The 16,940-nt window shown below is 44.2% G+C and overlaps 2 protein-coding genes across 5 annotated transcripts in view; one reads left to right on the forward strand and one right to left on the reverse strand.

Annotated features, from left to right (window-relative positions):
* SEPSECS (Sep (O-phosphoserine) tRNA:Sec (selenocysteine) tRNA synthase) overlaps window positions 1-2,002 on the reverse strand; it is a 54,873-nt gene extending 52,871 nt beyond the window's left edge. Inside the window, exon 1 of one of the 2 annotated variants that reach the window (XM_030563077.1) lies at window positions 1,753-1,865. In XM_030563077.1, the coding sequence (XP_030418937.1) occupies window positions 1,753-1,784 (32 nt within the window). In that variant the 5' untranslated portion in view covers window positions 1,785-1,865. Of the gene's footprint in view, window positions 1-1,752 lie in introns of both variants that reach the window. The other variant, XM_030563076.1, reaches the window with a different exon arrangement.
* A 43-nt stretch (window positions 2,003-2,045) lies between these two features.
* Window positions 2,046-16,940, forward strand: part of PI4K2B (phosphatidylinositol 4-kinase type 2 beta) — a 40,541-nt gene continuing 25,646 nt past the window's right edge. Inside the window, exon 1 of one of the 3 annotated variants that reach the window (XM_030563080.1) lies at window positions 2,046-2,183. Coding sequence is in view for 2 of the 3 variants with exons in the window: in XM_030563079.1 (XP_030418939.1) it covers window positions 9,021-9,294 (274 nt within the window). In the remaining variant the exon portion in view is untranslated. Of the gene's footprint in view, window positions 2,184-5,603; window positions 9,295-16,940 lie in introns of those variants that run through there. The other 2 variants (XM_030563079.1, XM_030563078.1) reach the window with 2 other exon arrangements.

A 16,940-nucleotide genomic window follows, 5' to 3' on the forward strand; every position in this document is an offset into this window, starting at 1 on the left:
AGTCAGGTCAGGTCAGGGGGAGGGGGGCAGAGGGCTCTCTGCTCCCTGCTGGCGACTGCCAGCCCTGCTCCGCGGCTCCTGCAGCTCCCACTGGTGCTTTTCCCAGCCAATGGGAGCCACAGCTCGCACCTGTGGCGAGCGCAGCATGTGGAGACCCCTCGGCTGCCCCTGATCCTAGGAGCCAGAGGGACCTCCACAGGAGGGTTAGTAGGCGAGCAGGGTGGGGAGAAGAGGCGAGTGGCAAGGGAGACAGTGGCTGGCTGGCGGGTGAGTAGGCAAGTGGCAGGTGGGGAGGATGAATAGGTGAGCGGTGACTTGAGGCGGTGACGGGCAAGGGGCAATGAAGAGGCGAGCAGCGATGGAGCCAGACGCAGATGGGCGGGTGGGGTGAGGAAGCAAGAAGTGGCGAGCCAGTGGCAAGCAGGGGTTCTCGGGGTGGGCATGGGGATTTCTGGCAGGGAAGTGAGGTGAGTGGCAGGTGGGAGGAGGCGAGTGGTGGGTGGGGGACTGAGGAGGGACGCAGCAAGCCAGCAGTAGGCTAGGGGGTGAGGAGGAGTGTGGTGGTGGGGCTGAGCAGGGAGGGAGCAGGACCAGGGGCAGAGTGGGGGTGGAGCATGGGATAAGTGGGGGTGGACTGTGGGTGGGGCCAAACTCTGTTCTCCTTTTTGAATGCTCAAATATGGTAACCTTAAGCATAGACTAGGCCTTACTACAGCAATGGACAAGCTTCTTTGATTGCTGTAATTAATTCACCTCTCTGAGAGGAATTCTTTGGTTGACCTACCAGTGTCTACACTGGGAGTCAGACTGGTTTAACTAGGTGTCTCCGGGGAGTGAATTTTTCACACCCTGAGTGATGTAGTTAGATCAATCTAACTTTGTAGTGTAGATGAGTCCCTGGTAATATATGGGCCCCAGCAAAGCACTCTGCTAAAAAACAGGAAGACAGAAACCTCTAACTTGCTTCGAACACATACCAGCAAAGCCCAGGATGCACAGTGCTGGAGCCAGACAAGGTGCTGGGTAGTTATTTTGGGGGGATATATCAATGCTCCCAGCATGCATCTCTGCAGATCTGACTAGATGAATATAATGGCTCCTTCAGGCCATAAAAAAATCAATTCATCTTCCTGGAGGCCCTCCACGTGCTTTACAAAAGGATGTGCCCTACACAAAGGCACAGGTGAATGGCACCGAGTACAATGACAAGATTCTTCCTGTTTCCCAGTCCTTCTGCGTCCACCCACACTCAGGAGTTACACTTAGCTTGTAAGCTCTTTGGGGCAAGGGCCAGGAGCTTATTCTGTATTTGTACAGCACTTAGCACAACCCAATGGCTGGGCTCCTGTACACTACGGGGAAGACAAATCACAACCAGGCTACCTGTCAGCTTATGCCCCACGCACTCTTGCCCTAAAGGGCACATGGAAGGGGGGGGGGGGAATCAGGGAGCCTCCCAACCCGGCCCAGGTGGCTGAGGGTAGGGACGGGCTGCTCAGCGTAGGGTGACCAGAAGTCCCGATTTTATAGAGACAGTCTTGATTTTTGGGTCTTTATCTTCTATAGGCTCCTATTACCCCCCACCCTCACCCCGATTTTTCACATTTGCTGTCTGATCGCCCTAGCTCAGCGCCACAGCTCTAATCAGTGTGCACGAGGGAGCGTGCGCCCTGCACAACGGCTGAGGGCCGGGCGCACGCTGGGGGAGCGACCTTAGAACCCCCGCGGGAGTGGGGTAGGAATGACCGTTACCTGCTCCAGCAACGCCCGCAGGCGCAGCTCATGCGCGCGCCGGCCCTGCGCCCCCTGCCGCACGTAGGCCGCGTTCACCAGCCTTTCGCTAGCGCCAAAATTCTCAATGTTCATGTCGGAAGAAGTGGGTGGAGAAACTGACAAACGCTCAGATTCTAGACTCTCCTGCCGGCACCGCGCAAGCGCAACGCCGTGGAACAAGGGGCCGCGACACCACGTGAGGTGACACGGTCAACTCCCAGGGAATAATTAAAAGCAGGTGCGCATGTGCGTGGACAACGTGTGATGCCGCGCCCCTGGGGGTGGGTTGGGGTGCGGCGTTGCGCGGCGCCCTTCTGATGCGCGGAGTATTCTACGCCGATGCCTCGCGGGGGCGCTGCTGCCTCCTCAGCCCGCAACGGCCGCAGCCCGCGGAGTGGAGCTGAGTGCAGGCAGGTGTCTCCATGCGGGGGGGAAGGCGGGCCCCGCACGCCATGCCCTGGCCTGAGCACAGCCAGACCGAGCAAGCGCACCTGCCGCGGGGCCCAGGCTGCTGCGCCCGGGCATACTGGCCGCAGCGCCACTGTAGATGAGCCACTGTAGATGTAGCCTCCGTGCCCGTGCGCTAGGGCGAGTCAGCACTGGGGAGCCGCGGCTGCAGGGCGCGGTGTACCAACGTCCAGTAAAGAGGGGCTCGGAAAGGCCCAGTTCGGCCCTCACAGGCCGGTGTTGCGGCACAGGCAGCCTGGAAATAACTCAGGCAGCGCCCTTAGGATCTGGGCTTAGTTTAGGCCTGACTAGCAGGGGCGCGCTGGGCTGTCCTGGAGTGTATTGTGGAGTTGCCGTTTTGTTAAAGCCTGCCCAGGCTTGAATCTATTAGAGAGGTGAAGGGTTTTGTTAACTTTGGGGGGAAAACCCTTTTTTGTACAAGGGAGGAAAAGCAGGATACTGTATTCTTGCAGGGCCTAGAAATGAACCTAGGTCTTGAGGCTGCTCAAACTTGTATAGGTGCTTAACTTTAAGTTTATTATTAGTCCCCCTTTGTGGTTAATAGGATTTCTTAAAGTTAAAAGCATGCATGTTGGGCTGCTGTGTGCAGTTCTTCCACCATTATAATTATTTTGGTTAGGGATATGCTTGTTTTTTTTACTAAAATACTTACATCAGTATAACCCTTAGTGTGGACACAATTCAAGGTGCCTTATACTGATATACCCATTCCCATAAGGGAATGGGAATAAACTGACGGTACGTCTACACTACAGGATTATTCCGATTTTACATAAACCGGTTTTGTAAAACATTGTATAAAGTCGAGTGCATGTGGCCACACACAGCACAATAATTTGGTGGTGTGCGTCCATGTACTGAGGCTAGCGTCGATTTCTGGAGCGTTGCACTGTGGGTAGCTAATCCGTAGCTATCCCATAGTTCCCACAGTCTCCCCCACCCACTGGAATTCTGGGCTGAGATCTCAGTGCATGATGGTGCAAAAACAGTGTTGGGGGTGATTCTGGGTAAATGTCATCACTCATTCCTTCCTCTGTGAAAGCAACGGCAGACAATCTTTTCGCGCCCTTTTTCCCTGGATTGCCCTGGCAGATGCCATAGCATGGCAACCATGGAGCCCCTTTTGCCATTTGTCACTGTCACCGTATGTGTACTGGATGCCGCTGACAGAGGCAGTACTGCAGCGCTACACAGCAGCATTCATTTGCCTTTGCAAGGTAGCAGAGACAGTTACCAGTTGTTCTGTACTGTCTGCTGCTGTCATGGGTGCTCCTGGCTGACCTTCGCTGAGGTTGGCCGGGGGCGCAAAAATAAAAATAAGAATTCCCTCCTTTATGTTGTATCTAAAAATAGAGTCAGTCCTGCCTAGAATATGGGGCAAGTGTACTAGAGAAACAGAGAGCACAGCTGCTCCGTGTCAGATCCCACAGAAATGATGAGCTGCATGCCATTCTAGGGGCTGCCCTTGCAACAACCCCACCCGTTGCTTCCCTCCTCCCCCAACCCTTCTGGACTACCATTGCAGGGTCCCCCCATTTGTGTGATGAAGTAATAAAGAATGCAGGAATAAGAAACACTGACTTTTTAGTGAGATAAAATGAGGGGGAGGCAGCCTCCAGCTGCTATGATAGTTCAGGCAGTACAGAATGTTTTCTTTAGACATGAAAGTGGGAAGGCTGATGGAGTTCAGCCCCTAGTTGCTATGATGAGGACAGTTACCAGCCGTTCTGTACCATCTGCTGGGAATAACCGGGAGTCATTCTTATTTTTTACCCAGGTGCCCCCGGCTGACCTCACCTGAGGCCAGCCAGGAGCACTCATGGGATGATGAGGATGGCTACCAATCCTACTGCACTGCACCATCTGCCACCGGGGAGAGGAAGGGAGAGGATGCTGCTGTTCAGTGCCCCAGCACCGTGTCTACCAGCAGCATGCAGTAGACATACGGTGACATAGAAACAAATCAAGAAATGATTTTTCCCCTTTTCTTTCACGGGGCGGGGGAGGGGAGTAAATTGACAAGATATACCCTGAACCACCCCGGACAATGTGTTTGACGCTACAGGCATTGGGAGCTCAGCCAAGAATGCAAATGCTTTTTGGAGACTACTGTGGGATAGCTGGAGTCCTCAATACCCCCTCCTTTCCTCCATGAGCATCCATTTGATTCTTTGGCTTTCCGTTACGCTTGTCACACAGCACTGTGCTGTGGACTCTGTATCATAGCCTGGAGATTTTTTTCAAATATTTTGGCATTTCGTCTTCTGTAACGGAGCTCTGATAGAACAGATTTGTCTCCCCATACAGCAGTCAGATCCAGTATCTCCAGTACAGTCCATGCTGGAGCTCTTTTTGGATTTGGGACTGCATCGCCACCTGTGCTGATCAGAGCTCCACGCTGGGCAAACAGGAAATGAAATTCAAAAGTTCACGGGGCTTTTCCTGTCTGCCTGGCCAGTGCATCCGAGTTCAGATTGCTGTCCAGAGCGGTCACAGTGGTGCACTGTGGGATACCGCCTGGAGGCCAATACCGTCAATTTGTGGCCACACTAACCCTAATCCGATATGGTAATACCGATTTCAGCGCTACTCCTCTTTTCGGGAGGAGTACAGAAACCGGTTTAAAGAGCCCTTTATATCGATATAAAGGGCCTCATTGTGTGGACGGGTGCAGCATTAAATCAGTTTAACGCTGCTAAAATCGGTATAAACGCGTAGTGTAGACCAGGCCACAACCACTATAAGCATCTTTATACTGGTATAATTACATCTGTAATAGGGCTGTTTTGCAGCTTTAGCTATACTGGTATAGTTAACACAGTACAATTTTTGTATGTAGACAAGTCTAATAATTGGGTTATTGAACCCCTGTGGAAGTTTGTACCTGTTTCACCGCATTCACAGCTAGTGCCTTTCTACAGCATTTACAAAGTCAGTTATGTCCTTGAGACAGAAAGACTTAATGGAGAATAAAATAAATATTTAGTGTTGGGTTTTTTTTTAAGAAAACTAAACTGGTTTCATTAGTGGAAAAAGCTGCCTAGCTATCTCAAATCCTTACACAGGAGCCTCGTATTTAAGTAATTAAATTACTTGAAACAGCATGATTTCACTCGGAACCTCTACTAGAAGATCCCACATTCATTAAGGCTTTACCTACACTAGAAATGGTTTGCTGGTATAGTTATACCAGAACAACACTACCAGCAAACCTTCTTAGCTTATGCTAGTAAAAGAGTGCTTTTGCTGGTATAAAGCGATAAAGAGCCCTGTGGCACCTTGTAGACTAACATCAGCATGCATCAGATGAAGTGGGTGGTATTCACCCACGAAAGCTTATGCTCCAATATGTCTGTAAGGTGCCACAGGACTCTTTGTTGCTTTTTACAGATCCAGACTAACAAGGCTACCCCTCTGATACTTTGCTGGTACAGTTTGTGATTCCCCACCTGCCTGGCCCCCAGACATAACTATGCCAGCAAAACTTTTAAGTGCAGACCAGGCCCAGAACTCCCACTTCAGGACATTGCCATGCAATTTACAGTATTAAATTATTTTATTGAAACCTCTTCTTAATGCACTCTAAAAACGTCCAAAACTAGAGAGAGCAGCACCTCTGCAGTTCTATGAGCCCACCTGAAATACTTTAGATGCGTAAAGTATGTACAAAGGCTTTGATCCAGCAACAATATATGCTTATCTTTACTTATGAGTTGAAATTTGTGGGATTGCTCACATGCTTGGAAGTTAGGCATGTGTGTAACTATTAGCAGGTTTGGGGCCACCATTTATGCACAGAAGACTGCATTTTGCATACTTCTCTGTGTTGCTTTAAATGTATTATAAAACACCAGACAGCAGCAAAATAGATTTTTCACTGTGATTTCATCTGTGGGTACCTTGTAGACAGTTTTACATTTGGATTACACAAGACTTTTTATGCATTAAACATCATTTTTTTTTATTATTTCAAGTATTAAAATGTATTTGTTTTATTAAATAACTGATACGATATATTTAATGTCCTATAAGAATTTACTCTTTTATAGGTTTTCCTTTTAGCTTTTGAATAAATTTATCCTGAATCTGTATTAAAATACCACCTTATTTAAGAAACCACCTTTTTAGATTCTCCTGAGTGGTTCCTTATTATATGGTATATCTTGTCTGCAAAGTACATTTAAATGTAAAACTAAACACAAACAATGCATTGAAACAATGTTTAGATTGAAGAAGCAAGGAGAAATTAGGTTAAAATGGCTAGAGTAACTTTTATTCAGCCCAGTTCTGTTTACATGTTTAGTATCATTTCTGCAACTGGACAGTTTAGTTACAGTGAAGTTTATTAATGAGATTTAGCCAATTTTCAATTTGACTCTCAAGCAGATACTTTAAAAAAAAAAAGGTTAATTATTTGAAATAACAATTTAGTATGAAAATATTCCAAGCTGTGGATTGCTTGTCAGCTCTTTACTGTATTCAGTATTTGACATGTGGAATTCACTATTAGAGTTGTTTTTCTTTCTTGCCTGCATTTTATAAGCCGGAGGAGTGCCTGAACAATTCATTCTGTCAGGCTGAGGTTGGAAGGACTAAAAGAGAGGAATTAAGAGAACTGGATTTTAGGAGCAATGTATTTTGTCTCCACAAAATCTTTTCTAGTTTAGAATGTTTGGTTGTTTATTTTTATACCTAAGAAATAAAGGACTGACTGAGACTTTTTTTAAAGTAAGCTTTTAGGATAGGTTCCTGATTTCATACTTCTGATGTTTAGTTTTGAGCAAATATAACTGGCCCCTTAAAATTTACTTTTGGAGTCTTATCTGGTTCTTCCACTTCATAGTTTTATGTTTAGATGGTTAAATAACATGGGAAACATACATAGTGACCTCTCTGACCCTACTGAACCATAGCTTTAATCAACTTGATTACTTCATCAACAAATCTCACAAGTTGTTAATGTTAAACCTATTTGAATAATTGTTGGCTCAGAGTTTACTTTTAATAGATTGTTATTCAGCCTGTTTAAGCATAGAAGAGCCATTCTAAAAGATTTTTTCCCTTAGAAATTAAAATATTTTGTGTTGCACCTGGAATGTGGTGATGCACTGAATCTGGTTTTCATACAAGGGACATTATTTATTTTGTTCTGTATTTGAAAGTATCACAAGAGGGCGCCAACCTAAAGCTAAAAGCACACTGAATGTGAGCGAGCTACCAGAGGGGTTTATTTCTATTTGTACTTACCCTCTTTTTATATTTTTTTGTTTTAGGGTTCAGACAGCACTGTAATAGTAATGTACTGTAATGTAAGAGGCACATTATAAATATCTACACAGTGAGATACACTAAAGGATTAGATCAATGTTCAAATTGATGAAAAATATATGGAAAAAAAACTGAAATAATCCAGATCTTGATGACTATATAATATGCAACACTGTAAAATCAGGTCCCATATTTTTTGTCTCCATGTAATTGTTTATTGGGCATAAAAGGCCAATTCATTTGGGTTTACACAAAGGATAAACTTGGTCCATTATGCTCATCTTCAGCAGAAACAAATGAAAAGAGAAATGCAAATATGAAGAGATTCTATGAGATTACAGATATTAATAGCAATGTAAGCAAATGATACATGATACAAAATCCATATTCAGCAGTTAAGATGTGATAAAACAGACCAGTCAGGTATTTGACTGGTTATTTTATCAGTCCCTGAAAAAAGTAACTTTCTTTAGGTTTTTTAAGTAGTACATTGAAAGACGCTTACAATTCCATAAAATGACTCATTTCCCACCACTTATAGCCTTCATTTTAGTTAAACAGAAAATTGACTTGCTTATGATGTGCTAATGAGGAGAGAACAGTTTGGGATTCAAGAATAAAGCAAAATAGTGGAATGTTTCTCTTAAAATGGTTAGCAATTAAATAAGTGTTTGTGATACTGCCAAATTTAGGTTTTGAGTTAATAATCAATTGAGATTAAGAGAACAGTTCACACTTCTTAGAAGTATTGTCTCAGACTGTCTGCAAATTGACATCTGACAATAATATCAGTTACAGTCAATTTCTGTACTCAACATTTTCTTCCCCACCATGAGAGCTACAAACTTCCAAAAAAATAAAACTTAGATTCTAGGGTGTCATTTTGCAGTAAGAGGTCCCGTGCTGTAATCATTTCATTTATAAATTTCACAAAATGCAGCCAGCCCCGGACTGTAGATTGCCTCGGATCGTTCTGAATGTATTTGTATGTGGTGGTGGTGGGTAATCTAGCGTTACTGGATCTAGTGCATTGGCCTCAAAATTCACTTTCAGAGCAAGAGAATAAAAGATGATAAATGTGTAAAGAAAGATATTGTCAACTCAAGCTTCCCAACGGGGAATAGAGCGGAGAAGCCGTGTGTGGGTCTGTGCCAGAGTGTTCGTGCAGGCCCCTTGGGAACTCGGGTCTCCCTGTTGAAGTTTGTGCGCTCGGGGTGGGTGTTTGAAGAGTGTCTCCCGCTTGGTAGGCTGGGGGACAAGGATGGGGGAGGGCTCAGCGGCTGAGTCTTTCCCTGCTGTACCCCTTGTCCCTGTAGCTGGCCCTTTAAGGGCTGGCGAGGTATCTACGTCCCTCGGCTATGGTGCGCATGTGCAGTGAGGGCTGCTGAGAGGCGGCGCCGCGGAGCTTGTCAGTTCGATTCTGGGTTGCTGCCTGCGCAATGTGTCCCCCCGGAGGCGTGTGAGCCCGCCTGGCGGCTCGCAGGAGCTTACCCAGCCCGCCGCAGACGCTAATGGCGGAGCCGGGCCCTGAGGAGCCAGACGAACGGCTGTTGCTGCTCTCGGAGCCGGCGCTGCAGGACAGCCCCCCCTCGCGGGGGCTCCACGGGAAAGCAGCTCCCGGCGGGGCCGTGAGGCTCGGCGGGGCCCCGGGGCTGGAAGAGGACGGGAACGTAGACACGGACCCCGAGGAGGATGGTGAGGAAGAGCCGCTGCTAGGAGCGTCTGCCACCCGCCGGAGCCGGAAAGCCAGTGCCTCTTGGGACAGGGAGACTCGCATCGCCGCAGGTACAGGCGAGCCCTGTCCACAGGCTCCCCCACCGGTGGGACTGCTCCTCTCCCCCAGTTTCCAGGGCGCTCCCCTTGGCTGTTAGCCTTTGTTCCCTCAGGGGAACGCGGGGATTCCTCACCACCACCCCTCCGTTCATGTCTTGTCCTTAGTTTGCTGATCCCTTGACTCAGCGTTCACTTACTCTTTCCTTTCCTTTCCTTTTTGAGGTGCTGCTGGCTAGGTAGGGTAGGAGACATGAAGGGGGGATGCTTCCTCACATTCTTCCTGTACATACACACCTACAGCCTGCCCCCACACCGTGTAAAACGACGGTTTGCCCTCCTTCTTCTTGCTTGCACGTTGTGGAATATGACTGACTGACTGACTTTCAGTACATTTTTAGAAGAAGTGAGCCAAGGACAAAACATCAGGAGCAGTTACTGGAACAAGATCAAAGTTGTAATTGATAGGCGATTTGAGAGAGCTTACCTGAAGAGGGAGGAGATGGGATGTAGTATGAGATCATTGTAAAGCTATTTTTGCTGCTTGCAAGAGCTGCCTAACTGAAGGCCTCTGTTTGCTCAGGGAATGGCAACAGTATAATGTTGCAAAGATGAGGGGTGCCATGAGGAGGTTTGGAGGGGATCCTTGCCTGCAGGGGTGTTTATGACCCCCATTGGGCCACGCAGCAAATCATGACCTATCCCGTAGGTGAGCAAAGAGTCAGGAAAGCTGCAGACCCGCTGGTAGGCTGCAGCAGCCTGCTTCCTGGTCCTTTTACCCTTCCCTAAAAGGGTCCTCATGGCCCAGAGGACAGTATAGGTAGGCAGTGACAGTCCCTTCCCTACTAGTTTGTTTGGAAGGATACCCTGTCATCTGCAGAGGTAACTGAGTCTCCATACCCAATACCTCTTTGAAAATGCCAGCAAGGCTCCATCTCAGGACACCACTTCCAATTTGCATCGTGTAATGCGTGGGTCGGTTGTTACATAAAATCTACTCTCACTCACTGTTAGTCTAAATCGGTAGGAGAGTATATTGCAGTGTAAAAGAACAGGAGTACTTGTGACACCTTAGAGACTAACAAATTTATCTGAGCATAAGCTTTCGTGGGCTACAGCGCACTTCATCGGCTGCATAGACTGGTACATACAGCAAGAAGATATTTATACAGAGAACATGAAAAGGTGGAGGTAGCCATACCAACTGTAAGAGGCCAATCGACTGAGATGAGCTATCATCAGCAGGACAAAAAAAACTTTTGAAGTGATAATCGAGATGACCCATAGAAGCTGTGAGGATACTTGTTCTCTGTATAAATATCTTCTTGCTGTATGTTCCAGTCTATGCAGTCGATGAAGTGGGCTGTAGCCCGTGAAAGCTTATGCTCAAATAAATTTGTTAATCTCTAAGGGTATGGCTACACTTGAAATTTCAAAGTGCTGCCGCGGCAGCGCTTTGAAGTGTGAGTGTAGTCGGAGCGCCAGTACTGGGAGAGAGCTCTCCCAGCGCTGCACGTAAATCACATCCCTTAACGGTGTAGCTTGCAGCACTGGGAGCCGCGCTTCCAGCGCTGCAGCACTGATTACACTGAGGCTTTACAGCACTGTATCTTGCAGCGCTCAGGGGGGTGTTTTTTCACACCCCTGAGCGCGAAAGTTGCAGCGCTGTAAAGTGCCAGTGTAGCCATGGCCTAAGGTGCCACAAATACTCCTGTTCTTTTTGCAGATACAGACTAACGCGGCTGCTTCTCTGAAACCTGTCATACTGCAATGTAATCATTTTTGGGACCACCATCTTCTAAACCAGGGTTCGGCAACCTTTCAGAAGTGATGTGCTGAATCATCATTTATTCACTCTAATTTAAGGTTTCATGTGCCGGAAATACATTTTAACCTTTTAGAAGGTCTCTTTCTCTTAGTCTATAATATATAACTAAACTATTGTTGTATGTGAAGTAAATAAGTTTTTTAAAATGTTTAAAAAGCTTCTTTTAAAATTAAATTAAAATGCAGAGCCTCCTTGACCAGTGGCCAGGATCTGGGCAGTGTGAGTGCCGCTGAAATTCAGCTTGCGGTGCCACCTTTGGCACTCGTGCCATAGGTTGCCTACCCCTGCTCTAAACAGTGCTTTAAGGAAGGCTGCTACTGTAAATTAACTTAAAAATCAAACTCCTTGTCTCTGTATGCAAGGCCCTATGTGAGGGACTTGCAACTATATATATCCAGTCTCATGTATTCTTGCTTCCTGTTTTCTTCTCAGTTCTCTCACTTAACAGCTCTTGTAATCTTTTTCAAGTTCTGGCTTCACACCTGTAGTCATGCTGCATCCAGTGTTTGGAACAGTCTACCATTCCTGACAACTTGTTAAAGTTTTCTCATTTTTCTCCTTCAGATTTGTTTGTTCAAGGACTGTCCAATTTCCTTTTCTTGTGAATAATATGTATTTACTTTCCAGTCTGTGAAAAGTGATCCAGTGCTTGTTTTTATGACCTATTATAGGACTGGGAAGCTTTGTATTAGTGTGTCAGGTGTGTAAATTTCTGACAATATGAAGTTGATTTTTAATAACTGCTTTCTTGTCCTTGAAACCCAGTATTTAAGGGAAAAGTGTCTAAATTTGAAAGTAAGAGAGTCTGTTGGTGTAATTCCAAATGTAAAAGTTCCAAAAAGAGGGTTGTAGCAAGAAAGTAATAATAACCAACAAATTGTTAGTTTCCTTTCTTAGGACTTTATATCTCTCTTCAAGCATCTCCAGGTCAGTAAAGGAGTGTAAACTTATGGCCTTGTCTAAACTGCTTTGCCTGCACTAGAAAAGGTTTGTTAGTATAGCCATACCAGCAAACTTTGCTAGTAGGGACGCAGCTTAAAGCTGAAAAATTAATCCTTTTGCCAGTTTATCTTATAACAATTCCCCAAATGAAATAAACTTTATAATAAAAAAGTCATTTTAACCTGCACAACTGCATCTTCATTCAGGCTATTGCTGGCATAGCTATGTCAGTTTTTTTGGATGGGAGAGGAGGAATGATAGGATTTTTTTTTTCCATATTTCTAACTGCCATAACTATTCTGGCAAAACTTTTAACTGTAAACCAGGCCTTAGTTTTAAAGAAGCTATGTTAAAATGTATTAGCTCATGTGTTCTCACATAACACATTTTAAAAGTGAGGTGTACATAAAGCATGTTGCCTTTAATATGTGCTGAATTGATCTTATAGCTCCAGAATGAAGACTGTCAATAGCCTTGCTTCTTTGGTATGATGGAAGATTGTGCAATAGTCTGTGCAGTAGACAGAAATTAATTCTCTCAGAAGCTTGGGACCATAATAAACTTACCCACCATTCACACTTAAGAGCAAGGAGCATTTCTTTGACTTTGCCTTATCAAACATGTACACTCACATTGCTATATATTTATGTATAAAAAATTCCAAAACACAACTGTGACGGGATCCCCAGGTGCAATCTGGAACTGTGGGACTGTTCTGTACCTTAACTTTCCAACCTGTGCTGTCTATCTCAGTGCTATGCCAGTGACAGGCAGCCAACCCTTCCAGGTGCTGTGATCACTCAGCCATCAGCATGTGGAGCCCCACACCCATCTAAATAGCATGAGTCAGTCACAAATTATACAGAATTAGCACCAGGCAATCACCCCAGCCCTGCACCCCTACAATATACTGTCTTACACTTGCAGGACTTGGGCAGTGCAAGCTCATTAATTAGTTTGCCACTTCTACAAAAGATAATGGATATGCAGCAACCCTTGTTAACCTGGGCTGAGATTCCCCAAGTACTTCAACCAAAACCACAGTTTTAGATAAAATATAAAACAGATTTATTAACTATGGAAAGAGAGTTTTTTAAGTGATTATAAGTAACAAGCATAGAGATCAAAGTTGGTTACATAAGAAATAATAATCTTGCAGTCCAAATTCTACAGTCTAAGTAAGGTTTCAGAGTAGCAGCTGTGTAAGTCTGTATCCCTAAAAAGAACAGGAGTACTTGTGCCACCTTAGAGACTAACAAATTTATTTGAGCATAAGCTTTCATGGGCCACAGCCCACTTCATCAGATGCATAGAATGGATCATATAGTAAGAAGATATATATACACATACACTTCAACCTCTCTGGTTACTCAGTAACAGACTTAAAGGTGGCAGTTTTGCAACAGAAAAGCTTCAAAAACAGACTCCAACCAGAAACTGCTGAGCTTAAATTAATATGCAAACTAGATACCATTAACTTGGATTTGAATGGAGACTGGGAATGGCTGGGTCATTACACATATTGAATCTATTTCCCCATGTTAAGTATCCTCACACCTTCTTGTCAACTGTCTAAAATGGGCCATCTTGATTATCACTACAAATGTTTTTTTTTTTCCTCATGCTGATAGTAGCTCATCTTAATTAATTAGCCTCTTAAAGTTGGTATGGCTACTTCCACTTTTTCATGTTCTCTGTATGCATATATATCTTGTTACGATATGTTCCATTCTATGCATCTGATGAAGTGGGCTGTAACCCACAAAAGCTTACAGTAAAATAAATTTATTAGTCTCTAAGGTGCTACAAGTACTCCTGTTCCTTTAATCTAAGTAAGGTTTGAACCAAACAGTCTCTCACCCCACTAGATATTTCAGGCAATTTACACAGGCTGGATTCCCTTCCCAACCTGGAACCAGGTTCCCCAGTTCAGAGTTTTATCTTCCAAACAATTTTCCAGGTTTTGAGATGGGGGATGGAGAAGAAGCCAAGAGATGATTTCACTGTCCCTCTTTTATACCTTTTCCCAGCTATTAGAAAGATCCTTGCTGTGAGGTCTGGTTTAGTTAGCCCTCATTGCGTACTTGCTCTCTGAGTCTCTGGGATCGTGGATTCTTCTTGATGGGCAATCAACACATTAGGCTGGTCATGATATAACTCCGTCTTGTCAGTTGCTCCTTTGTTGCCACTAAATAGCTAACTGTGGGCATTTCTAACTTCACACTACATTTCAGTAACAAACCTATAGCAATACTTCATAACTTCACATACAATGATAGTAAAATTCAACAAATCAGGAAAGATTTTAAAATGATACTTCACAAGGCATGCATTGTACAGAGCATATCATAATCATATGACTGTGGTGAATATGGAGGTTCCAGGATGTGGTTTTAAGGTACAGACTGTCACAATGACACTCAACTGCACACATTTTTATCACTAGGGAGAGTCTGAGAGAACAATATATGGCAGATGATAGTCATGTTGCTTAATGCACTACTGGAAAGAGCTCAGATATAGTGGTGGGCACAGTGTAAGAACCTATAAAGAATAGGCTAGGGAGAGTCTTTTTTAACTCATAGAATATCAGGTTAGAAAGGACCTCAGGAGGTCAGTCCAACCCCTTGCTCAAAGCAGGACCAGTCCCAAACACATTTTTGCCCGAAATTCCTAAATGGCCCCCTCAAGGATTGAGCTCACAACCCTGGGTTTAGCAGGCCAATGCTCAAACCACTGATCCCTCCCGCAATCAGTTTAGCATGTATTAAAGTATTTGCTGCTTTCTGTCTTACTCCTTTAAAATGTGTTGCACCTCTACCTCGATATAACACTGTCCTCAGGAGCCAAAAATCTTACCACATTATAGGTGAAACCACGTTACATCGAACTTGCTTTGATCCACCGGAGTGCGCAGCACTGCCCCCCCCCCCCGGAGCACTGCTTTACCCCATTATATCCGAATTCATGTTATATCCGGTCATGTTATATCCAGGTAGAGGTGCATGTTAGCTAACATGTTTTAATATTGCACATTCAAATCCAAATCTAGACAAAGCCTAAGCAAGTGAAGTTGATTTATGTAAAAGCTGAGGGTGCTCAGAAGACTTGAGTTATATTATCCAGGCTCTCATTTGAATTTTAAGCTGTTTAGTAATCTGATTCTGTAGTTAGATGTGGGTGGACCCTTGGTCCAGTATGAAGCCCTACTGAAGTGAAGTGTATCCAAGCTGAAAGGGGATCTGTGTAGTTTCAGGGATCTGCCTGCCTAGATTTGATTACAGTATTGATGACTACATCAAAAATGGTTGAATAGTGTATCCCCCCACAAACAAAAACTTGGTTAAGAAAAGTTAGCATTGCTTAAAGGGAACCCCATCCACAAACCCCTAAAATATGCCAAAGGATACCCCGTAAAGGTATCCTTTGGCATACTTTAGCCCCCAAACATCATGTTCACACCATTTTCACTGACACTCTGATCTTCTATAATTGTCCCATACACTTTAAATATGTATGATTTCCCATACCACCTTCATCACTGCAATATCTGAGCAGCTTCCACTAGCACGAAAGTGATGTGACTAACATCTGTCAAATGTCATTCATTCTGTGTCATTGCCCCCCCCCCAAAGAATTTTGTGTTTCCTGAGCAGTGGAGTTGCTGAGCGCTGTCCTCATCCTGGAGCCTTCTGTGATCTAGATATTCTGGGCACATGCCATTGAATGCATTGAAGATAAGGTCTAAAATTTTGTACTTAGTATGTATAGTAACATACATAATAGACACACCACATTCTTTGTAATCATGTTATAATGCAAAAGCTTAACTCTGACTTCAGTAATATGAACATGTCTTCTATACATCTGAGCACCAGTGAACTGAACGGTGTGACGTTCTCCCATGGGGAAGGAATTAAGGATGAGAATCAGAAGATAGTGGTGAGACAGAAAGAGGGAGGAGAAGGGTGTATGTGGGAGACAAGGAAGAAAAGCAAAGCTTTTACAGCTTTTTTCAATAATGGCCTGTCTACACACAAGCCTGTTGTGAGAAATTTGGGGCCCTGATACATCATGTTTGCTGGGTCCTTGCCCTCTCCCCTTTCACTCCAGTTAGAGAAGTTTTGAGATTGTTTCCCCTTCCTTCATGTCAGGCAGTTAGTAGAGCTTAACCCACTTACCAGGAACAAGGCACTCTTATTCTGGAATAAGTGTCCGCATATGGAAATATTCAGGAGCAGCTTGTATAACTCCATGGATAGACCAGCCTTAACTTTTGCCTTATAATCCCTAAAATATTTTCTCTAGCTATAAGAACTTCATGTATGTAAAATATAGTCCAAAAATTAAAAAACAAACAAACAAAAATGTTTGGAGAACTTGTCAGATACTTCAGATTTTGAAGCTTTTGATAAAAACAAATTTCAAAATGTGTCAATTGCAAGAGAAGTGCTAAGTCATGGAAACGGTTTTCATAGTACTTAGATTTTTTTCACACTTGTACAGAGCTGTAATGTCTATGTTCATTGGTGTGCAAAAAACCCTCTGGTGATTAGTTAATTTGAATGCTTTAAAGTTTGGCTGTTAACAAATATTTCAGAACTTAAACTGGATGTTAATGCTAGTTGCAAATGATCTGCTTAATGGATAGCTAGTTAACATTATCATACTGTTATTTGTGGCAGAGGATTTGAAAATGTAAAGAACAAGTACATTAAGCAAAGCTGTTAAATGGACTATATCCTTGAATATTTAGTGCTGCTTGAAATGCTTTACTCATCTAACTTTCTTTACAGGGCCAACTTACATATGTGGACAGATGTTAGTAAAAATGATCAATAAAAGCTTTTTTAGTCCACTCATCTGAACTACCCTCCTTTGGAAACAAAGT

The sequence above is a fragment of the Gopherus evgoodei genome, chromosome 5 (genome assembly GCF_007399415.2).
Source record: "Gopherus evgoodei ecotype Sinaloan lineage chromosome 5, rGopEvg1_v1.p, whole genome shotgun sequence".
NCBI lineage: Eukaryota > Metazoa > Chordata > Testudines > Testudinidae > Gopherus > Gopherus evgoodei.